We start from the raw sequence: 25719 nt of genomic DNA on the forward strand, positions 1-25719 counted from the left end.
CATGTAATCACTTACCTGTCCAGTAATTTTCAGTCATCATCATTCATGTCCTCGGACTTTGGATCTCCAACTATGAATTTATGAAATATATTTAAGTCTTCAATCACTTTTTTTAGATGTTGCTTCCATTCAGAGTTATCATTTATAGGAAACCAAGCCTGATTACCATTTGCTGAAAACTCATAATATCTCTATGTGTATTTGATGAAATTTGTGACACTGGCTGTTTAGCATTAGTGTTGCAAAACTAGAAATAAATGCACATATAGGCAAGGTTTAAAATTTCGATCCGTGCCAAGATTTCGGTTTCAAATTGGAACTATACGGTTTCGGTATCGTATCGTGCCGTGCCAATACAATTTCGGTATTTTTTTTATTTATATATAGTAATTATAAGATAAATATGTTTATGGTGTATATAAAAATAAGTTGTATATTGATTTATTATAAGGTCTCAATGATTGAATAATTTAATATTGTTAGAAAAAATAATTAAAAATAATTTTATTTAAATAGAATTGATATATCAATAATTCAAATTAAAATGGATCTATCTATAATAAAAAGTATATAAATTAATACAAGATATTACTTTATATATAATAATAATTATATAAATTAACTATTTATTCATTTAATTAATTATTAATTAAATAATATATATTTTAAATAGTAAAAAAAATATCAAGTAAAAAAAAGGGGCAGCCCGGTGCACAAAGCTCTCGCCATGCGGGGTCCCGGGGAAGGATTCATTGTCCGCAGCCTTATCTTATTTTTTGCAAGAGGCTATTTCGAGGATTCGAACCCGTGACCTTTTGGTCACATGGTAATAACTTTACCGTTGCGCCAAGGCTCCCCTTCTCAAGTAAAAAAATTCAAAATAAAAAAAAAAATCAGAATATAAATATAATTTATTAGAATTCTTTAATTTTTTTTAGAATTCTTAAAAAATTTAAATAAAATTTAAAATGATACAAAATAATAAAAATATATATTAGAATATAAATAAGAATTATTATATTTTTTCAGAATATTAATTAATAAAATTTATTTTAATTTTAAATATATTTTATTAGAATAATTTAATTAGAGTTTATAAAAGTCTCTTCGAAACCGCTGGACACTTTCGGCGACACCTTTGGTGCCGAAGCCGTCTCGCATTTCCTCCGGTGCCGCCAGAGGTGTCCCGCGTCTCCTCCGGTGCTGCCGAGATGGGGATGCCTCCTGTGCCGATTTCGGCCGCTCGGCGGAATGGTAAAACGGTCCGTGCCGGGCTGCACGGAATGACATTTCATTCCTTGCATATAGGCACACAAAGGTTTATATGGAAAGGATCATAGGTTTTTGCCATGGTAAAAAAATCACTAATAAACAGGAAAGGATACATGTAGTTTTTGACCATGAACAAGAGATGAAATCTAGACTAGGCTATGTGTTAATCAAGCAGAAATATTTTAATCTAGAGCCCACCATTGTCTCCAATCTTGGGAGTTGACCATATCTCCTCTATGAGATTTCCTACAAAGTAAACCTTAAAACCAATCTCTCCTTTATCTCCAGCGACTTCAAGCATCTTTGGGAACCTCGGCATGGATTCCTAGTTGTTGTTGGCTCCTTACACATTTCCTAAAGAGTTGTAGTTTGACAATAACCAGGAAAAATACGCTTCATGCCTCTTCAACAACTGGAATTGATGAAAACCTATTTCTCTTTTCCCTAGTTTTCTTACTAGCCTTTCTGGATGGATGGCACATGCTGGTCCTGCTGCATTCCCATCTCCTGTTTGATCTGTGCTACACCTTCATTGCCTTCCTTAAAATGCTTTATCGATATGCTTGTTTTAGCTAAATCCCATTGCCATTCCTCATTGTAACTGGTGTGCCTGAGAAAAGCTGATCTAAAAGAAGATGCCTTCTCCTTCTTTTACTATTCTGAGGCAGAGAAAAACTTATGGTTACTAGAAACTCAGTTTTACCTGGTTTGTTTTGGAAAATAGTAAGCAAACTTGAAATGCAGAAAAGAAAAGAAGCGGAAAATGATGTCTGTCCTCATAGCAATACACATGAATGTTGGAAAAAAAAACTTGAGAATCTGAATAGCTATCTAAAAGAAGATGCCTTCTCCTTCTTTTACTATTCTGAGGCAGAGAAAAACTTATGGTTACTAGAAACTCAGTTTTACCTGGTTTGTGTTGGAAAATAGAAAGCAAACTTGAAATGCAGAAAAGAAAAGAAGCGGAAAATGATGTCTGTCCTCATAGCAATACACATGAATGTTGGAAAAAAAAACTTGAGAATCTGAATAGCTATAGTAAGGCTGGTGCTTGTTAACAGCTGCATCAAGAAATTTAATTAAAACTTATTCTTCTTTTTGGAACAGGTAATCTATCGCATTAAACTTCCAGGTCCTGCCATCTTGGGTGAAGGGAAACCAGAAAATCAGAATCATGCCATTATCTTTACACGAGGTGAAAGTTTACAGACTATCGACATGAACCAGGTAGAGGGTTTTTCACTGTTTCTTTCGTTTATGTTTGGTTGCCATAGCCATCTTATGTTATCATTATAGGAACACTACATGGAAGAGGCACTGAAAATGCGAAACCTGCTGCAAGAATTTCTGGAAAAACATAATGGTATGAGGTATCCATCAATACTTGGAGTCAGAGAACATATTTTTACAGGAAGGTAGGTTTTTAATTTTCACTCTGGATTATTCTTTTTTTCTTCTTTTTCGTAGTAGGCAAAATACTCATTGTTTGTATCCGAGGCAGTGTTTCGTCTCTTGCGTGGTTTATGTCAAATCAGGAGACCAACTTTGTAACTATTGGACAACGTTTACTTGCCAATCCTTTGAGGTGAGATTTCTCTCTCAAACACAACCACAAACATTTAAACCAGGTGCAGCATAACATGTGTCAAAGAAAGGCAAAGATTCATATATAGGTTAACTTCTTTTATTTGTGAATTTCAATGTCTAAATGCTGTACATATGTTCTCATAATGCCATCATTGTTGGCAATTTGTATTGCATGTCTTATTTTGTCATATCATTTATTAGCTAATTTCAAATGGTGCAGCATAATGAAAAAGAAAAATATTGTTATGTCTGAAGGATATTGGTTAATGTATTTATAAAATGAATTTATATAACAGAAACAGTTGTGATTTCTCTAACATATCTTTTTCATTGACTTTGTCCATTAGTGTCTAACTTCTCTTATTTTTGTTTCTAATTATATTGTATCAAGGTGTTAGTTCATAGCTGAAATTGCGAATTCTAATACAATCTCAGAATTTTGTTGATTTGATTATATTTATACTCATGCTGAAACTCCTGTCTGCGACATGTCCAGCACTATTTGTCCTTGACAATGTCTTCTTTTCCCCTTGTCAACTTCCACCCATTTCCTAATTGATGTATTCGACATCTGTCTTTACCCGAAGGATATTGGTATATCTCAAATACCACTAGATGAAGAAATTCTTTTCTTGAAAATTTGATTGCTCAAATGACATTTTTGATGCAGATGATTTATATACTTGCTGTTTAAGCATCTATAAATTCATTGGGGTATGCAATGCTTAAACCTTTTTTCTCATTGGTTTGTTTGTAAGCCTGCTGTTTAGTTATTTATAAATTCATTGAGGGTTGCAATGGTTGAACCTTCCTTACTGGTTTGTTTGTAAATCTCTTGTTTATTTGTCTTTTTATAAATTTGTTTGCCTAGTTAATGTGACTGATTTTCTTATTAAGTTTAATTTCTCTTATATATTCACTTACATCATGATTTCTAGTACCTCTTTCGTTGTGGACTATGGATACAATATCATTCGAAGCTTAATGAATTTAATTACCTGCCACAATTTTAAAAAATATCATTATGTCAACCTCTTTTGTTGACTTCTTCTTTACCACATACACATCCATTTTGTATCTCTAAAGTTGTATTTCTTCATGCATAGGGTCCGATTTCATTATGGTCATCCAGATGTCTTCGATAGAATTTTTCACCTAACACGTGGTGGTGTAAGCAAGGCATCTAAAATTATCAATTTGAGTGAAGGCATATTTGCAGGCATGCAACTTAAATAAATCAGAACCTGTATCTTGTAGATCATATACCTAATGTCACAGACTTTCTGTTGTCAGGTTTTAATTCCACTCTCCGCGAGGGTAATGTCACTCATCATGAATATATGCAAGTTGGCAAGGGTCGAGATGTGGGTCTTAACCAGATCTCACTCTTTGAGGCTAAGATAGCATACGGAAATGGGGAGCAGACATTGAGTCGTGACATATATAGGCTTGGCCATCGTTTTGATTTCTTCAGAATGTTGTCATGTTACTTTACCACTGTGGGTTTCTATGTTAGTACAATGGTATGGCTCACATACTTTTCTTTATGTTGCATAATCTTTACTTTCATCCATGTTGAAATTTTACTTTGATACTAACTGCAGGTAACAGTATTAACTGTATATGTTTTTCTCTATGGACGATTGTATCTTGTTCTCAGTGGTCTTGATGAAGCACTATTAACTGGTAGAAGATTCATGCATAACCAACCTCTTCAAGTTGCTCTAGCATCCCAATCATTTGTGCAACTTGGATTTCTTATGGTACTGCCTATGGTGATGGAAATTGGCCTGGAAAGAGGATTCCGTACCGCACTGAGTGAATTTATACTTATGCAATTACAATTGGCCTCTGTTTTTTTCACCTTTTCCTTGGGGACCAAGACACACTACTATGGGAGGACAGTGCTGCATGGAGGTGCTGAATACAGAGCTACAGGTCGTGGATTTGTTGTCTTCCATGCAAAGTTTGCTGATAACTATAGGTTGTATTCACGTAGTCATTTTGTCAAAGGTCTTGAATTGATGATTTTGCTTCTTGTATACGAGATCTTTGGGCATTCTTATAGAGGCCCAGTGGCATACATTTTTATCACTATTTCAATGTGGTTTATGGTTGCCACTTGGCTTTTTGCACCTTTCCTATTTAATCCTTCTGGATTCGAGTGGCAAAAGCTTGTTGATGACTGGCATGATTGGAACAAGTGGATCAGTAATTGTGGTGGGATAGGTGTATCGCCAGAGAAAAGTTGGGAATCATGGTGGGCAAAGGAGCAAGAACATCTTAGGTATACAGGGAAGCGTGGGATCATTTTAGAAATAGTGCTCGCCTTACGTTTTTTCGTCTACCAATATGGGCTTGTATATCACTTGAATCTAACAAAGCATACCAAAAGCGTGCTGGTAATATATTTCACTACTTGCTGTTTTTCTGATTTTTCTCGGGCTTCGATTCTCATTACTTGAGCATATGAAAGACATGGGGAGTATTATTTGCTGAATTTTGTATGTTTTCAGGTCTATGGTGTTTCATGGCTCATTATCCTGGGAGTATTGCTCGTCGTGAAGGTATATTTGTGCTTTTTAACAATTCAAAACTGAGTTATTTTAGTTTTTGAGGATCTAGCTTGGGGCTCTAAATATCCCAATGTGTTTTTGGGAAATGCCATCTTATTGAGAAAAACAGATTGTCGAATAGAAGTATTTTGATTGGATTTGAGCTAAATTGTCTTCTAAGTTTGTAGCTTATGATGTTTCCTTTTGCGGTTGAGTAGATATTCCTTAGGAATCGTCCTTGTGAATTTGATAAATTAATGTCTTCTCTTTGCTGCATTTACTTTTTCATCAGTTGTCAGTTCAACTAACTGTTTCATTTTCCCCACCCCTCTAGACTGTCTCGATGGGAAGACGTTTATTCAGTGCAAATTTTCAGCTGGTTTTCCGATTGATAAAGGGACTCATCTTTGTAACATTTATCTCAGTCCTAATCCTATTAGTAGCAGTTCCTCACATGACAGTGCAAGACATAATTGTTTGCATCCTTGCTTTCATGCCTACTGGATGGGGTTTGCTGTTGGTTAGTAAAATCTCATTTATCTTTCTCCATTCCATATACATACTGCATTCTCTACATGTGACCTTGTCTTTTTTTCTTGGTTAGATTGCACAAGCTTGTAAACCAGTTTTTCCAGCAAGCCTCTGGGGATCTGTTAGGGCCCTTGCACGAGGCTATGAAATTATCATGGGCCTGCTTCTGTTTGCACCGATTGCTTTCTTAGCTTGGTTCCCTTTTGTTTCTGAGTTTCAGACAAGGATGCTATTCAATCAAGCATTTAGTAGAGGCTTACAGATTTCCCGTGTACTTGATGGTCCCAAAAAAGACCGATCCTCGAAGAACAAGGAGTAGCCAGCCAGTAGATTATCAAATTATGTGAAGACCCCCTGTGCAGTCAATCTTTTGCCATTGAATTCCTATGATATTGTCATTTTATCATGGATTTGACTGTATAATTTAGTGTATTTTGATCGTATGCCAGATGTATAGCTAGTTATCTTGTTGTAGAATCATGGCATAAATATGCAACAGAACTTTTCGGTAAATATACATTGATCAAGTTGTTGGTCTTGCCTTCTACCAGAATTTGAGAAGTCAGTGAAAAATTAATTACTTCCGAGAATGAAAGCGTCAGCTGCTCTAATTTTAAGTCTTTCCTTTTTTTGTTTTTCTTGTTTGTGTGTGTGTGTGAATCACAAGCGGAGCATTAAAGGTCAAATTTTATTTGTTTCAAAAGGAAGAGAGATATTTTTCTTTCAATTTTGGTTTTTGACTTTTTGATAGATCTTTCGATTTTCTTGTCAATTTCTGTATGATGCAGGTAGCTGTTAAACACCTTCATTTCAGAAGAACTTTTCGGAAGTATGGATTGGACATGATCAGATCAAGTCAAGTATATTTTACTTCACCAAAGGTAAATAGGTCAGTTGCAGTTAATAAATTTTTAAATCTTTTACATTTTCCCGTATAATCATTCATTTATCTGTGTACAAAATATTTTAATATTTCTTTAGTACATTGGTATATCTCTCTCTCTTTTATCTCAACTTGTATATATAGTTTGTCGACGGATTGACAGGAGCGCTGGAGACGAGCGTATTCATATTTTGCCACCATTGTATATATAATTTGTTGATCCTCCGTGGATAAGGGGAATCTAATCGATCCTAAGAGCATTAATTTGTATGCTTCATACAATGCACCTATTTGTCATTACCGGAGTAACTATCAGCTCGAAGCACCATCAACCCAAGACATCAACAGCTTTCTCTATAATGGAAAAAAGCTAAGATTAGAGGCTTAGTTAAGGCAGTCAGTGGATGGTAGGTTGTCCCTTGAGGTGTGGGGCTTGTACTCCGGAATCCCTCCCCTCCATTTATTGGGTTCCTTAGTTATGGTGATTTATCTCTTCTGTGGTAGTTTTGAGTTGGTCTGGCACCTCTTTGCCACTGGGTCACCACTACTTTCTGTGCATGATAGATAGTAGCACCTCAACTCTTTGTTGGACAAAGCAGAGGACATGTTTCCTAACATGTATCCACAAAAGTAGGAAGTTAATTAGCTTTGATCCTTTCAAATGTATGTATGGTTTGATCTAACCAAAATGACAGTTAGTTAGGACTCTGCATTGTCACCAAAAAGTTGGCCCATGATGCTGGAGTACGATAAGGCATGATATGCCTAACACTATTCAAGAAAATTTGCAAAAGTTGTAGAACATCCGTTCGAAATGATACAAAGTCTCGGTACACCCATGTAATCCCAATTGTATGCATTGTTTATCATGGTGGCAAAAGACGAATATGTTCATCTCCAGCGTCTCCATCAATCCGTCCCAGGACCAACACGTATATATTGTTCATCATGAATTACAACATGATGGAGACGGTCAAACCTCTTGGAGAGTTGCTATCCATGTTAAGTGAGACCGAATTTGAGATTCGATCGAAGTCAAAGTGTGCGGTGCAACAGGTGGATAAGGAAAAGAGGGGAAGCCAAAGAGCAAGGACAAGAAATCCTCCAAACCTTCCACTGGCATCAATAAGAAGAAGAAGAAACATAATTGCAAGAGTTCCTTGCGGAGGCTATGAAGAAAAAAAGCTTTGAAAGCTTCTATTTTTGAGGAGTCTTCCAAATTTAGCTCACTTATCACCAGACTAATCAACTGTTAGAAGAGAAAAAATTCATCTTATCATACCTTATAAAAAAGCATGCTCCAGTGACACACTGTTTTTTTATTTTTTATTTTATTGTTTTATCTCTGTTGTTAGTCCAATAAAATTTTGTAAAGAGAACAAATTTAGTTTTATCATATTGGTCCAGATTTAAGTCCAAGCCCATCTTAATGCTTTATTGGGTTGAATTTAAATCCAAGCCCATTATATATATATATATATATATATATATATATATATATATATATATATATATATATATATAAATATATGTTCGAGTTTTAATTTTGAAGGTAAATGGTTTGACCTTTAATTCGCCTACCTGGTAGAGTCAGCCAAGTATAAATTATATTTGAAAGTGCAGGTGATGAGTAGTATAATTATTATATCATAGGATAAATTATATTTCTTTTAAAAATTAAAAATTAAAAATTAAAAATTATCTATGATTGACTTCAACTCTTAAAATAACAGAAATATCTTCGAAATTAGGGTGAAACTTCAAGAATATTATTATTCTCACATCAATTATATATATATATACACACACCAACAAAAAAAATGATAGGACCACTCCACTCGAGTCAATAACAATAAAGTCAAAATGAGAAAACACATGCTCAAGGGAAAGATATGCCTTTTTTTTTTTTTTTAACTTGACCACAATTAATTATCCAAGTCAATTACTAACAAGATTCCTAATGGTAGCTAGTTAATCCAAGCCAATATTAGTGAAACTCATGAGTTGGAGAACTAAACTAATGTTCTATGATGCTACAACTTCTTTAATTATTATTGATTATATTTATATTATCTCAATTTTTTATAGTTTGGTCAAAATTGTATCTACAATATTAAAATTTGGAGTTTAATAACTGAAAATTTGCATTCGGATAACACTATTAAAATTGTATGGATAATAACTTAATAATATTTGACTTACCAAATTAGCAACCTTATTGATATTATTATTAATTAAGCTAATGCTTATTAATAGCTGGAAAGAGTCATTGAACTTCACTCATTATTTTAAAGTGACAAATGACTTAAATACAAATTTTAAATTATTAAATTTATATTACTTTTATTTTTTTTAATCATAGCCATATACACCATGAGTACATATTTTCACTAATCCTACTTCCTCTTTGTGATGTTTCACATGCAAATCCTACCAACTCTCTCTCCTTTTGACTCCATTAATCTTTTCTCCTTTAATTATTATCTCCTTTAATAAAATAGTTTGGAAGGTAGAAATAGAGCTACAAGACTTTAAGTGGTCCTATAACACAACATGATGACTATTGATGCTTGGTCTTTATTTAATATTTTCAATTTCATTGACCCAAAATCAAAAGGTTAGTCCAAGTCCAAGCCCAAGTCCAAGTCTATGGAATAGATTCTGATTTCTATTGAAGAATGAAGAAGTGGGTGGAGTCATTTGATTTGGGTCCCTTCTTTGATCAATATTCCTCCACTGGTTAACTTCTATCATTTCATTATTTAGTTTATCCAATTATAAAAAGATAGTCCATGCAAGCTACTATGACCTCAAGATTATAAAAAACAATTCAAAACAACTTTAGTATTTTCGTCATGGGCAAATCTATTACACAAATAAAAGAAACGAAGCACAAATTTTGCCAAATGAAAAAGAAAAAAGTGGAAAAGCCAAGAGAAGAGCAATATTAGGACAGTGAAAATGAAAGTGACAATGAACTAAGATAGAAAAGAAGCAACCATTTTATCACTTAGTTCTAGGGTTAGATAGGGATTGATGACTCCGCTAAGGCTAAAGCAAGTGTGGCACCCATGAACTACGATCGATGACCTTCGATAGTTTTGGATTTAGTTTCCTCCGTTCTCAACTTGCTCTTAATGACGACTTACTCCTCATTAATGTTACTTGTTTTCTAAAGAAGAAAAAATCGAATAAGATGCCAAATGAATAGTTTGAAAATAAGGCAAATTAATTAGTAGATGGGAAGATGATAGCGATTTCTCTATGAACAAGAGGAGGCCCACTTTGTCACCATTCACATTGAATTTGTGCGAAACCATGACTCATTGGCAATAAACAAGAGGAGATTTGTTGTTGTGGAGTTGTGGTTAGGTCGCATATATAACAACTTCAATATTTAATTTGATAAAAACTTGTTTATATTTATTTAATAGTAAGAAATATATAAGTCAAAGAGGTTTGAACACAAACAAAGATCATGACTAATTCTTGAATAAACTTATTTATTAACTTGTTTGAATTTTAATTATGATTTTTTTTTTATTTTCTATTAAAAACATATTTTAATATATAATCTATAGACTCTCTTTTTGGCTCCTATAACAATGAAAAAACAAAGATTGGTGCAACAAAATGAAGAACAAGAGCATCTATTGAAAAAGAAAGAAGAATTGTCAGTCAAGACTTAATAATTAAACAATGGAAGAAGTTTAACCTAACATTTTTTACTTAGGCAAATTTACTATAATAAAGCAAGCAATTAGGCAAACAAGCAAGTCTAAGAGGGTGGTGATCCCACGAGTATGATACAGTGATAAAATACTTAGGGAAATAAATAAGAAAATCAGAATTTAAATTACAGTAAAGACGAATATTCTAGAGATCGGTCTCTAAATGTGCATAAATTGTATTTCAAATTGACCGGTTAGATGAATAAGGGGAGACCATCTACTTTCAGAATTAATCAGGTGAAAGGCAGGTTTGAGCATTCAAGCAACTATCAAATTTATTGGGTGGCTAATTTAAATGCGAATGACTATGATTTTTTCATAGAATCAATAAGTTAATTAGAGAGAGCATTTATGACTTTTCACATGAAGGTAGGGCACCTTCACCATCTATAAACAATAGTCAAGGTACCTTTACAATTAGGTGATTCAAATTCAATTACGATTTGTGGTGACCTAATGATCTTTGTGCGAGAGGGGAGCCAATTTTGATTAGTTCTTTATTTGTATTTGCAAAATTTTTCACTAGACAAGATCTCCACCGGGGCTTTCGAATGAGTTCAAGAAATACCACGATAAACCAAAGTACAATGAATGCCATAATATTGTTTGACAATCACTAACAAGACCTAATGATATTAAAGCCGGTCTAATCCATGCATTAAGAGTTTGTCTTAGAGTTTTAAGATTAAAAAAAAAGATAATTGCTTCAACATGAGCACTAATCAAAGCTACCATGCATGTTGTTCTTCTAAATCTGAAGAAAAATAAATTAAATAATTTTTATATTGAAGAATTAGTTGTCATGTTCTTGTCATCTTCTAGTCATCAGCAAAACAATAATCAAACATGAGATAGAAAGAGAAAAATTATTAAGTAATAATTCTATGGCAATAATAATTGTTTTTGTTGGGTGAGTGATTAGTTTTGACATGTGAGGAGACAAGCAGCAAGCATGCACTGTCACATCACTGGCAAAAGCTTTTTGATCAGTTCCCATGGAATTGGTATCTCTCTAATAATTTTCAATTATTTTTTTTTATCGATAACAAAGAATATTTCTTATATCGAAGAACAATAAATCTATAAGTAATGCAACTATAAATCTCTTAAAGTTTACTCCTAGTTTAAAATAATCGCCGGTGGCACATATAATAAGCGTAAGTTGTTAAGATAATCATTACTAATAACTCGTCTGAGAGAGCCTGAGCTCCTAAGGGAGGCAATGGGGTTTAGAATTTTTGATATTGGCCAAAAGTTTGTAGGAGCAATACCCAAACTCGGTCCTGATCTTGATCTAATATATGTCTATAGCTTAATGCATCTTAAGCTTGGTGTTGGCACACCCATCACACAATGAGATTTCAATTCTTAATTACAACTCTAAATTCTCTTGTTTGTCTGTCCATGAGGTGTAATTCCCATTCCAAGAGAAAATAACAAAACTAAACTACTCCTAATTGCGTCGTTATACACATTGAAATCTCCGACCTTGGTCTGAAGCCCAAGTGATCTTGCTCACTTACTCTCATAATCTTTCTAATTTGTAGTTAAAATTGTATGTCTCACACATGTCTCTTTTTAAAACATTTTAATTTCCCTACTCGCCTAACTTCCCCATCAAGGCTTTCACTTTGCCTCATGAAAACCCAACATATACTTTCAAGACCTTTTACTTTCTTACATATCCCATTAGTGATAGGGAACTTGATGTGAAACATCAAATCAACAAAGAGGTAGCTGAATTTACATTGTCTATCCCAATTATTCTTTTCCACATTAGAGAAGGCTCCAAAACCTCCATGGATCATCATCAATAAAGAGGTAGTTGAAGTTGTGTACCTTTTGTCTTGACACCACTATACTACAAACCAATTTTTGAAGTGGAATAGTATTGGTATGTTTCTTCTTTAAATAATTGGTCTCACTTTGTTTTAGCATTGTTGTCTAGCATTAGTCATGATCAACTCCCTCTAGTCTTAGTTATTACATAAAATTTTATTGATCCAAATGCTTCAATTGTAATATTATTATGATAGAAAATTCATAAAAAATAAAATGGTGCACATGTGGGGTTATTCTCTAATCATAGGCCCCTATTTTATTGGGGCCTTCCAAATATCTATATATATAGATATATATAAATAATATTTATTAAATAAAATATAATTATTAATTTATTTTAACAACATATGAAATTAACTGATAAATATTTAAAATTATCAGTAAAAAAAAGTTTAGCCAAGATTTATTTTGATTGATAATTTTAATTTTTTACTCATCAAAATTAGATTTGATGGCAATTTTAAATTTTTGACTAGTTGTATTTACATGTGACATGTAATTTTTAATTTATTTAATAACTAAAATTAGGTTTGACAGATAATTTTTTATTTTTTTACTACTCAAAGTTGAATTCGACTTTATTTACCGATCAAAATTAAGTTTATCTACGAACTAAAAATATTTATTGATTATACTTATTAATTAAAAGTTTAAAAGCGTATGTAAATTATATTAGATTATTTCTCTCTTAATTTTATTTTTTTCCATTTTTCGCACCTTCACTTTTCTTAGTTATTATGCGCACCTTCACTTTTCTTTTTTATAATCGATCATTGATGTCAAAAAAAAAAAAAAAAAAAAAAAAAAATACCAACTAAATATTTTTAGCTAAATAAATTTGATCAATAATTTATCAAAGTGAAAATTGATAAACAACAGTCCAATGTGTTGGTGCAATTATGCTTGGATGAAAAATTTCAATGATTGATTATTATTTAAGTTTAGTTTAATAAGTTGGACACTTGAGTTATGAGTGTGAAGGATAGGAGAAGTTCAAGAAGTTGAGGGTCGGATTCTTAATAAAAAGAAGTCCATGTAGGTCGGAAGACTAGTTGCAAGGCAAAAGAGGACCAAGAAGACCAAGGATAAGATTCTTGGCAAAATCGATTCTTGGCAAAAGGTGAAAACCCGAGCAGATTGTGAGATCGGATGAAGTGTTGGGATTGTAAGGATGCCAACAAAATTCCACATTAAAAATACATAGAAAAGATCATGATTTATAAGAAAAAGATATCTGTATTGGTATGAGGTCTTTTGGATAAAGTTCAAAAATAAAATCATGAGGGTCTAGGCCCAAAGTGGACAATATCATATCATTGTAGAGATATTTAAATTTCTTTAGTCCTAACAATTTGTATCAGAACTCGGGCTGTCAGAAGGTCTAACCATCGACTGTGCATAAGATTTATGATTTAATCGAGCAATATGAGTAGAATATTGACCTCAAACAAAGAAAGTGGAGGCTTCTATGTCTGGATTAAGAGGACTAGACACCAGGCAGGAAGTCCTGGTGGCCGGTCAAGTAGAGAGGCCCTAGTTGCGGCTAAGCAAAGAATCATAATAAGTCAGTTGGACTAAGGGGCAAAAAGACTGGTGAGTCAAGGATTATACATCAAACAAATAAGCTTTCCGTATGAGGGAGGTCCCGTGGTCCTTCATTTAAGAGAGGATTGTTGGGTTATATTATATTGTTGTAAACAAAGTCCCATATTAAAAATATATGGGAAATATCATATACTTATAAGAGAAAGATATTTCCATTAGTTTGAGATTTTTTGGATAAAGCCTAAAAATAAAAAATAAAACCATGAGAGTTTAGACTTAAAGTGAATAATATTATATCATTGTGGATATATTTAAATTCCTTTGGTCCTAACAACAAAGTAGTCTGAAGACCCAGAGATGAAGGTAATTGGGATCAATTAGATTTACACTATTGATTGGTGCAATTGATTTGAAGGATCTATTGAACAAACAGAAGCTACTCAATCGATAAAATTGATTGGTTAATCGATTAGGTACGAGCAATTGATTGGTGATGTCCATTAATCGATTGAGCTTCGAAATCAAGATAATCTCAGCCAATCATTTGGTGGCGACAAAAATAAAGAAATGATCCAATTTTGAATTGTTTAAATGGGGGCTTAGGGCACAAGAATATATTATTATTCCATTGCTACTCTTCTACTTAACATCAATTTCAAGCTCCCATATGCAACATCTTCAAGCAACCCCACTTTCGTTTGCTAATTTTTGTAAGTTGTTGTAATCCTTATGTAAGAAGGCTTCTCCGTCTTCGGATTTTGTCCGAGAAGGAGAAGATTTAGTGGAAGTAGACAACTAGGAGTGAACCCTTAGATTAGTCATTTTAAGAGGCAGATACTAAGTAAAATTATCTGCGTTAACATTGAGCATGTGTCGTGCTTGTTTCGCTTCGAAGTTTCCACTACCCAATCCCAACAACTAAGCAATTTGAATTATTCAAACCCCCTTCTAACTCGCAAGGTTCTAACGCAATGCGTGAAACTCTCGCAAATGTGGGATTCCATAGAAAGTTCTATTGTATACAGTCTTACTTTTTTTTTAAGAGATTATTTCCACGACTTGAACCTTTGATCTCTAAGTCACACAGTAATAATTTTAACGTTGCGGTAAAACTAAGTTAAATTCAATAAAAAAAAATTAAAAATAGTAATTAAAATGTATATTAATAGTATATCATTGTTATCAAATTTAGTTAGTATTTTTAATATTTTATTAGTGAAATTAAACTTTATTTAATTAATTAAAAATATGTATTAGGCAAATATATTATTTTTAAACAAATTATGTTTGAAAACTTAGTTGAGAATTTTTAGTTTTTAAAGTTTACCAATAAAGAAGTGACTCTTAGCACAACACTAAAATTATGTTAGTTAGAGCCCTAGAGTCAATCATTTGATGATTGTATGGACTCATGTATATCATATTCTTGTATATTAATAAAGGCTTTTGTTTGGTTATTATACTTATTTATATTAGTGCCAAATAGACTAAGTATAATAGCGTCCTTGAGTAGAAGGTTCATACCTATATCAATCGATTAGTTGAATCGATAGTGAGATGATATAGGGAACACTACTCTAAATCATTCCTAGTCGAGTATTAACATTTAGGGACAATGTTAATGCAATAAGACTAGCATGTAGGTCAGCTCGATGACTTGATCTCACAAGTCATGTGTTGGTTGCTACTCGGAAAACCTATAGGTTCCACTGTACAAAAATTTTGTACAAAGGTCTGAACCTTTTCATAGCTACCATGTGTTCTTTTAAATTAAATTTTGGATCGCCTGTGGAACTTAACACGTTTGATCCAAAACTTAATCTATTTGTTCTTTTAGGTTTTGACTTGGATCTCCTGCGGAACTTAACACGTTCGACCCAAGTCTCCTTAAGTTATTAATTCCATTAAATATTAATTTCCATAAAAGGTTCCCAGTACTGACGTGGCGAGGCACATGGCCTTCTTGGATATGGGAGCAACCACCACCGACTAGACAAAACCTTTAATAGAAAGCTAATATTTAATTTCCTAAAATAACTTTAGGTTAACCAAAGAGAACAATCAAATCACAAGAAAAAGAAAGAAACAAAAGAACACAACTTCGAAAAAACATATTCGAAATTCTAGAACGTAAGCCTCTTGTATTTGGTATTATTTCCATAAATAACTAACATGATGCGGAAATAAAATTTACTAGTTATACCTTGTAGAAAAACCTCTTGATCTTCTACCGTATTCCTCTTCTAACCTCGGACGTTGTGTGGGCAACGATCTTCCGAGACGAGAAACCACCAATCACCTTCTTCTCCTCCTAGCTAGGTTCGGCCAACAAAGAGGAAGCTTCACCAAGGAAGAAAAACAAAATACTAACCAAGCTCCAAGAGATGCTAGCTTTCTCTCCTTCTTCTTCTTCTTCTCCGAGTAGTATCCGGCCACCACAAGAGCTCCAATAGAAGGGTAGGGTTCGGCCACCACAAGAGGAAGAGAGGGAGAGGTTGGCCGGCCACACCAAGGAACAAAAGAGGGAGAGGAATAATAGAGGTTGTGTCTTGTGAAGGCACCCTCACCCCTTCTTTTATATTCCTTGGCCTAGGCAAATTAGGAAATTTAATTACAATAAAATTTCCTTAATTTCCTTGACATGATTTAATTGAGAAAAATTAAATAAAATTTCCCAATTTAATCTCTAATGGTCGGCCACTTCTAGAGGAAATAAATTAGACAAGTTTTAATCAACAAATTAAAACTTCCTAATTTGTTTCCGGAAATTTTAAAAATAAAATTTCTCTTTAAAATCTCTTCATGGTTGATAAAGGAAATTTCTATAATTTTAATTTTATCAACATGTGGATAATTTTTAAAGAGAAAATAAAATAACTCATCAATCTACAAATAAGGAAAGAGATCTAATCTCTTTCTTTAATCTTTGTAGATCTTTTACAAGAGAGATATTTTAATTTTAATTCTCTTTAAAAATTATTTCTTCCACATAATAAAAACTAAAATTAAAATCCCTTTTTAATTTAATTTGGTCGGCCCCACTAGCTTGGGTTCAAGCTAGGGCCACCCAATAATATACCTAGGCCGGCCCTAGCTTGGTTCCCAAGCTAGCTTGGCCGACCCTTATTAGTGGGTATAGAAGGTGGGTATAGGTGGGTATAAAACTTCTACAAATAAGAGGCTACGATAGGGACCGAGAGGAGGAATTGGTTTTGGTCTCCGATAAAATTAAGCATCCCGTGTTCGCCTAACACACAACTTAATTTTATCAATGATAATTCATTCCACTAGAGAATTATCATTGAACTACCGCACCAATCCCAAATTACATTTTGGGCTCCTTCTTATTATGAGTGTGTTAGTCTCCTGTGTTTAAGATATCAAATGTCCACTAATTAAGTGAGTTCTTGACAACTCATTTAATTAATATCTAAGTCCAAGAGTAGTACCACTCAACCTTATTATCATGTCGGACTAAGTCCACCTGAGGGTTTAACATGACAATCTTTATGAGCTCCTCTTGAGGACATTATCAACCTAGTATCTCTAGGACACGGTTTCCTTCTATAATCAACAACACACTATAAGTGATACCATTTCCCAACTTATCGGGTTTATTGATTCAACGAACTAAATCTCACCCATTGATAAATTAAAGAAATAAATATCAAATATATGTGCTTGTTATTACATTAGGATTAAGAGCACACACTTCCATAATAACCGAGGTCTTTGTTTCTTTATAAAGTCAGTATAAAAGAAACGACCTCAAATGGTCCTACTCAATACACTCTGAGTGTACTAGTGTAATTATATAGTCAAGATAAACTAATACCTAATTACACTACGACCTTCCAATGGTTTGTTCCTTTCCATCATGGTCGTGAGCTACTGTTTATAATTTATAAGCTACTGATAACATGATCTTCTGTGTGTGACACCACACACCATGTCATCTACAATATAAATTAATTGAACAACTACATTTATCATAAATGTAGACATTCGACCAATGTGATTCTTATTTCTAGATAAATGTTTATACCAAAAGCTAGGCTTTTAGTATACACTCCAACATCATGGATATAGAGATATCAAGTTGACACATGGGTATGCATTGGAGAATGTATACTGAATGACCCGCCATGAGAAAGTATCATGGATCGTTATATGAGTGTCATATACTTTCTCATGTGGCTATTAGTATGACTATTAGTCCTTAGACCTGAAGTCACCATGGATCCCTACATAAGGAGTTATGTACTTTAGTTTCGTCAAACGTCACCCGTAACTGGGTGGACTATAAAGGCGATTACTGGGTATGTAACGAATTATGCAGAGGGATGTGAGTGATGTAGATGGGATCTATCCCTCCCATATGACGGGAGCGACATCGCTATTCTTGATAGAGTGAGACCACTAAGCGCATGGCCATGCCCAAATGAGTCAACATTAGATGTTGAGCTCATTTGATCGAGTGAGTCTACTTGGAGTTCAAGATTTAGATTGATTAGAGGATGACACGGTCTATGCCTCACATTGATCAATCTAGATGTCTAGGATAGAAGGACACTTGTCATTATTTTGTGAGTAGTCACAATTGGTAGTCCTGGTGATGTTGGATCTCAACATTCTTGTAACTTGGGTAGTAATGATGTGTTGCTAGATACCGCTCATTACTTATGCTCCTAAATGGGTTTAGGGCATTGCCAACGTTACAAGAACCTATAGGGTCACACACTTAGGACAATTAGATGGAGATTTGGTTCATATGATGAACCAAGAGGATTAGATTCATTTGATGAATCATATTGGATTAAGAGTAATCCAAATTGGGCTAATTGAGTTGGACTCAAGTTGATTCATGTTTAAATCAACTTAATTTAATGAATTAGATTCATTATATTAAGTTGGCTTGAATCATATGGTTGGATTAGATCAACCATGAGAGAGATTTGATCAAGTTTGACTTGATTTGAGAGGAAGAGAAAAAGTCATGTTTGACTTGACTTTTTGCCACATCACTAGTGAGTTGGCAAGATGTGGACCAATAGGATTGCTCCACATCATCAATGTGTGCCACCTCATGGAGGTTACAAGCCTCCATAGCATTTAATGTGGCCGACCCACATTAAATGAGGAGGTTACACATGTTGCCATGTCATTTAGTGAGGTGGCAATATGTGGACCAATGGTGTTGATCCACATCATCCTAGAGTGCCACCTCATGGGGGTTACAACTCTTTAATGGTTTCATATTAATTGCAATTAATGCAATTAATTTGGTGGTTTTACCATGGAGAGTGGCCGGCCACTTTGGGTGTAAAGGAGAATTTTGATTTTTCATTCAAGTGGTGCATCTTCTTCCTCCTTCCTCTCAAGCTCTCCCTCTCCCTCTCCTCCTTACTTGGCCGAACCTTACCAAGGTGCTAGCACACCTTTGTGTGAGGTTTTCTCCACCTAAGTTGTCCGTGTGGATACTTCTAGAGGACCGGCGCTTGACGGTCTTGAGATCCGGCAACACCTTGGAAGAGCGGGATTCGCGTAGGGCGCGCATCAAGGGTAAACACTTTTTCCTCGTAGATCTAAATAGTAGATCAGTTTTGAACTCGTACAAGAAATAGTTTTTCGAATTTTGTATACGAATCTTTGCACGGATCTACGGCTTTGGGTCCTTCGGGGTTTCCGCGACGCGAAAAAGCAATTTTCGCGGCTCGAAGAACCCAACAAATTATTAGTGTGACCTAGTGGTTATGACTTTCAATTACAAAAACAACTTTTTACAATGCACCTAGCTGTACTTTAAATTTTACTAATAAAACTAAATATCTTTAATTACATTTTATATACAAATTTACTTTTTAAAAAAATAATATTTATTTTTAAAAAAGAATATATGTCTCCAAATATTTTTTGTAGGCGTAGAACCTCAAGGATTTTCTTTATTTTTAAAAATTAATAAAAAAATATATGTCTCCAAATATTTTTTTAGGCATAGAACCTCAGGGATTTTTGAGACGACTATGTAGACGACGATCAAAAGATAAATACGGTCGAATGCAGTGGATTTGTCATCACCTCAGCATCATCTATGAAATCCAATGATCCTTAGAAGAAGAAAAGCAAACCGATCTTCTTTGGGAATTAGGGCGTTGTTGCCTTATATACTCTCTCATCAATGAGAAGCTGAGAGATCTTGAGTTATCCTATCCTATGAGGATCACACCCTATATATAAAGAGTAGGTTTGATTATGTTATCAACCCATCAATAATTATAAAGTGTGGGTTAATAAATTTTACATATAAACTCACATCCAATAAAATAAACTCGTAATTAACATCAATTAGATCGTTTGAGGGGTTTATTCATAATTAATTACATAAATTCGTATTAGATATTAGATATGAATATTAAATTAGATATTACATAAATTCATATATTAGATATTAGATATTAGATATTAGATACGAATATTAAATTAGATATTACATAAATTCGTATGTTAGACATTAGATATTAGATACGAATATTAAATTAGATATTACATAAATTCGTATGTTAGACATTAGATATTAGATATTAAGATATTAGATATTAGATACGAATATTAAATTCGTATGTTAGATATTCGATGCACACAATATTTAGATATTAGATATGTTTGACATCAATTAGATATCAATGTTTCTACCAAAACTAAATTTAACAAAATAAAAAAAAAAACATAACTAAAAACGTAGAATAACTCTATCATTTCAAAAACATAATTCCAAAAGTCGAATAATTCTAGCACTCATGTCACCGTTTGTTCAAATCACATGCTTTAGTTTATGTTGCAAGATGTTTGCCAATTGCTTAGCCGATGGAACGGATCAAAAAATATCAGCACCCTATTGTAGGTATTTTTATTCTAATATATATGTTTACTATGTTCATTAATTTTTATTGGATTTATGGATTGATGATGTTTATTCAGCAGTTAGGTTCGGTCAGTCAACTCGATGATAAGCCGATTGTTCGATTTGGTATAGTTCAGTATGGCGAGACCTTATCCGATTTATTCTCTCGACACATAAAAGCACACCCTCTTTGGGTATTCCAAATTTGTGATTTGTAACTTGCACAAGTGAGCACACCCTCTTCCACACATTTCCTATTGTCTTTTGCTATAATAATGTTAGACCTTTAGTTGTAATGGGTCCCCTTTGGAATAGGATAGCTTTAGTAGAGTTATTATATGAAAGTGCCATCTGAACCAATCTACTTTAATGAATATCGCCAAGGATCACCATGGGCTTCACGTTTGTGGTTATAATATTGCCTTGAGTAATAATCAATAGGAATGGACCCTGAAAGTATTTAATAAATTATATACTAAGAATGCAATAGTTTTATAACTTTTAATGAAAACAATTCGCGTAATCAATCGTATGTAGTTGATTGGACTCGAAAATGCTAACTCCCGAGCCTCCAAGTATATTTCTTTGGTTTATATTGATGATTGATGAAAAATTTTATAGAGTCAAATTGATCATTCTCAATATTAGTCTACCAAAAATTTAAATATCCGGAGTCAACTAAAAAAACATATAAGTGGATAATGATTTAGACTTTTAGGTGAATTGTTTTAATTTTTTTAAATATTTGTACGACCAAAGGAAGAAGAAGGCCTATGGGGTATTGAACTAATATTTTATTGAAAGAAACAAAACATATAAAAATTACTAAAGTATGTGGCAAAAAGACGAAATTGCTCGCCCCCAGCGCTTCCGCCGCACCCGACTCAAGGTCATCACGAGGGAAGTAAAAAAAAAAAATTACTAAAGTATTGTTCTTAGCATTGAGGGAGATCAACTGGATGATTAGAACTTAATTATCCTAATTAAATAACATATAAATATGACTTATCTTCCTAATTAGTTTATAAATAATTAAGTTAATTATCCTAATTAATTGTTAAATTATTTAATTTAAAATAACTTAAGAATAATTTTATTAGATTGAATTAAAAGACTTAATTACTGCAAAATCTAAAATCAAAATTTGCAATTAAATTTAAGGGCATAATTGAAACTGATTAAGCATTAATTAATTTTTATTTTTTTTTATATTGACATTTTGAAAGGCTTAATTGGAACTCAGTAACTTTGCTTGTAAAAAGAAGATGTGAGTGAGAAGATTTTTTTTTTTTTTTTTGGCAAATCCTATACATAGAAGAGGTTTTCTAGTTATACGACCAAAAAAAACAAAAAGGATAGGGGGTGAATAATATCTGTCATTTTTTTTTAATGTTTTTTGAAACTCGTTGATAAGATAGTAGCGGAAATAGAAAGATAAAGAAATAGAATTGAAATGTTTATTTTTACTTGGTTCACACAACTCAACGATGGCTAATCCAAGACTCATGGTCGTTGACCGTTTCCAATGAATAATTTACTATTAGTCTCTTTCTCAAAAAGAGAAGGAGACTCGTCTTTATAGAAAGATTAGGAACAGTAATAAATTTATGGTTCCCACAATAAAGTATGAAAATACGATATAATTAAGAAACAAGAATGCAGACACCTAATAAATTCGGAGTAAGGTTCAATGGTAGAAGTAGCTTCTCAGCATCGTAATGACATTTCTAGAGTGGGACAAGAGTACAAGGATGTGGAAAAAGATGTTCTGAAGCTTTTGCTTGTAGCTTCTTTTATTGGACAATTCGAGCACCTATTCTAGTCTCGGGCACCTCCATCTTGGCTTATCTGATTTGACTCCGTCATAGTTAATCCATCTCTAAGTGTTTGGACTACTGACATGGTGCGATTTAGGCGAAACTTTATCTAACTCCTTCAGCATTAACTTTATACATGCTCAAGTGCCTGAAACCCTTCCTGGCTCTTGGATACTGACATGCGCAAACCAATCACAACATACCATCTCATCTTCACGCTAGGCTGAGTTCGAGCCATCCGGGCGGCTGGACCATGTCTGGTTGTCTGGAGCCCTGATCTCTTAGAACCGGTCTGATCGCCGAGAGTTCACTGATTCCAGCCAACTTCTGATTATAGATCCCTGCACCACATTGTTAGCATAACAGTATAAAAATATGAGTACATTGGATAGTTACAACTGTCTCAATCTAGATTCAAGATTTTTCATGAAATCCTAGGTCAGATCAATGCCTACCGTTCCCTTGAAGGGAACTTATCCTCACCATTCTTCCTTCTGGAGAATCTCTCCACTAGGGAGAGTTTACATAATGTCAAATATTCAGTCCTCCTGGTATGTTTAGACTTTTTGCTTAGCATTCGATTCTCTGACCTTAGGGCTTTCTTTGATTTCGGTCCTCACCGACTTATCGACTTGCTAGTTCTCTGATCTGCTAATCTGTCCTGCCTATTGTTCTTAATCTGCCAAGTCTTCCACCTTTGCCTCGTATCTGGTTTAGTTGACCAACTAGAGCTTTTCTTTGCTTAATATCTAGTCTAGCTGATCTACTAGAACTTTCCTGATTGAGCTACCTGCACACTTGATCAACCTTATTAGATCACTATTGATATGGATTATGATGAGTGAACCCAGAAGGTAACATGGCAGTCAAAGTCCAAGTGAGGGGGCGGCATCAAAATCAATGTGAGGTGGCAGTCATATTCTAGAAGGAGTAAAATCCCCTCATCCATCTTTGATTAAATCGCTCAGTGCTAAGCTTCTTAGCTTCCACCAAACCAAGTTATAATCCGGTTGGAGAAAGATAACCAACCCTTAAGCTGAACGAATCGGGGAGTCTAACGTCTCAAGGGTGGCTAGATTTTAAGATAATCGAACTTATGGCCTGTCGACCCTATATATCTGTCGAAATAACTGACTAACTCCATAGCATGTACATCCATCCAGTCTCAGGGTCGGACGAGCATACATAACCTAGCCATATAAAAATTTGGCCGGGCAATGACATGGTGTGGTTCAACTCAATATATTCGTCAAACTTGTCAAAACCTAGCTACCTCTCTCAGTAGTCTATTATAAGCCCAAGTGGGAAATGGACGACCAGGCCCCCAGTACCTATCCTCATTTTATAACTCGGGTGGGATTTCAATAGAGCAAATGTTATCAAAAGGACTTCTAGAGAGCATGGGGCACTATATTATTTCTCGAGCAAGAATCTCCTTCTTTGAAGGCGGAGAAGTCTTTTACACACTGAAAGCTCTAAGAGTTGCTAGGAAGTTAGTACTAGAGTTGATTATCTATTTCTTAGCTCCAGGGGCCTTTTTTTAGCTCTGATAAACTCTATCTACAACGTTGAGGGCGCCTCCCAAGGGCTGGAGGGCACCTCCACTGAAGCATTTGGATAAATCTTTATCCAAATGCGAAACGATCATGTTGACTAGTTTGAGGGTGCCATCAATGGCCTTGAGGGCGCTTCGGATGCTATGGAGGGTGCCCTCAAGGCATGGAGGGCTCCCTCCCACCTGAAGAGGTGGAGGCGCCTTCAACACTGCGTTGAGGGCACCTTCAGCTTGCTTTTTAAGCTCTTTTTGACTCCTTTTCTTTTTCCGAAGCTCCAATCGCTTGGGTGATTTCAGCCAACCAAAATAGGGCTCACCCGAACCCAATTTCTGGCCTTCTCCTCGAGCAAGCTTCCGCTCTGACTTCTCGTCCCTCAAACATCGCGTATGTTCTTCTCGTCCACCGGTGTACTCTTACGCAGCTCTTTCATCCCTCGAACACACCGAGTCTATCGGCTCCCTTCCCTTTTTTATATGCATAAACCCAAGTTCAAGTTAGGGTAAACACAAACAAATAGTAAATGCAAAATAAAGTTAAGCACAAATTTGCAATAAGAAACATTGCAACAATTAAATTTAAATTGATTTAAAAAATTTTAACTCCCCCTAAACTTGTACCTATCTCTCCCCCTTTGATCACATAAAAAAATAGGGTAAAAATGTTCAAGTAAAAATTTTCAAGTTTAATAAAATAATTTTCTAAGTAAAAATTTAAGTGTTAAAATAAATCATTTTCAAAATAGTTTCTAAGTTCTGAAATTTTCAAATAATTGACAAAAAATATTATTTTAATCATATGCTTATCAGTTTGTCAATTAAATATTCAATTTGATAATCGACTTCCAAGCTGTGGCGAGGCACTAGGCCTTCTTGGTTATTAGATCATCAACACTTCTAGATAAAGCCTTTTAAGGAATTTAACATTTATTTTTTTTTCCTGAAAGCCTTAAAAAAAACATTTAGTCTAAATAAGATTTTGAAACCCAATATAGGTTCCTTCCTACTGGGTTAATCAAAAATTTAGGAGGAATATATCCTTTGGGAATCTTTCTAAGTTGTCCCTGATGTTTCTAATATACTAGTTTAATTTTTCATAAATCTTAAGTTGTCCCTGATGTTTCTAATATACTAGTTTAATTTTTCATAAATCTTAAGTTTTGACTTTTGAAAGTGGTTTAGTTTTAAACATGCATTTGTTTTCAACCTTTCAATTTGCAATTTTAACTTTTCATTTTCTAATTTCAAATTATCTAACATTCTATTTAATTCAATAATATGTTTTTCTTATTTTACTAAGTCACTTGTAAGAACTTTGATAAAATGAAAAGACTGTTTAGGGGTTAGAGCATGTACCTTACTTACCTCTATTTCTTATGCTCCCCCTTCATCGTAGCTTTCTTTTTATGATCCTCCCCCTTCATCTATGCTCATCTCTGAGCTGGTCTCATCTTCTTCTTGATGGTTAGCCATTAGCGATAGTCCCGAGAAGGCTGCTACCTC

At 34.0% G+C, this 25719-nt stretch overlaps 1 protein-coding gene across 1 annotated transcript in view; it reads left to right on the forward strand.

The window, feature by feature from the left end:
• LOC121986167 (callose synthase 3-like) overlaps positions 1-6495 on the forward strand; it is a 126307-nt gene extending 119812 nt beyond the window's left edge. The window contains exons 36-44 of the mRNA XM_042539991.1: positions 2380-2499; positions 2569-2687; positions 2774-2857; positions 3966-4078; positions 4153-4382; positions 4464-5261; positions 5376-5426; positions 5749-5934; positions 6019-6495. Of these exons, the coding sequence (XP_042395925.1) occupies positions 2380-2499; positions 2569-2687; positions 2774-2857; positions 3966-4078; positions 4153-4382; positions 4464-5261; positions 5376-5426; positions 5749-5934; positions 6019-6264 (1947 nt within the window). The 3' untranslated portion in view covers positions 6265-6495. The remainder of the gene's footprint in view (positions 1-2379; positions 2500-2568; positions 2688-2773; positions 2858-3965; positions 4079-4152; positions 4383-4463; positions 5262-5375; positions 5427-5748; positions 5935-6018) is intronic.
• Positions 6496-25719: the final 19224 nt, after the last annotated feature.

The sequence above is a fragment of the Zingiber officinale genome, chromosome 5B (genome assembly GCF_018446385.1).
Source record: "Zingiber officinale cultivar Zhangliang chromosome 5B, Zo_v1.1, whole genome shotgun sequence".
Classification (NCBI taxonomy): domain Eukaryota; kingdom Viridiplantae; phylum Streptophyta; class Magnoliopsida; order Zingiberales; family Zingiberaceae; genus Zingiber; species Zingiber officinale.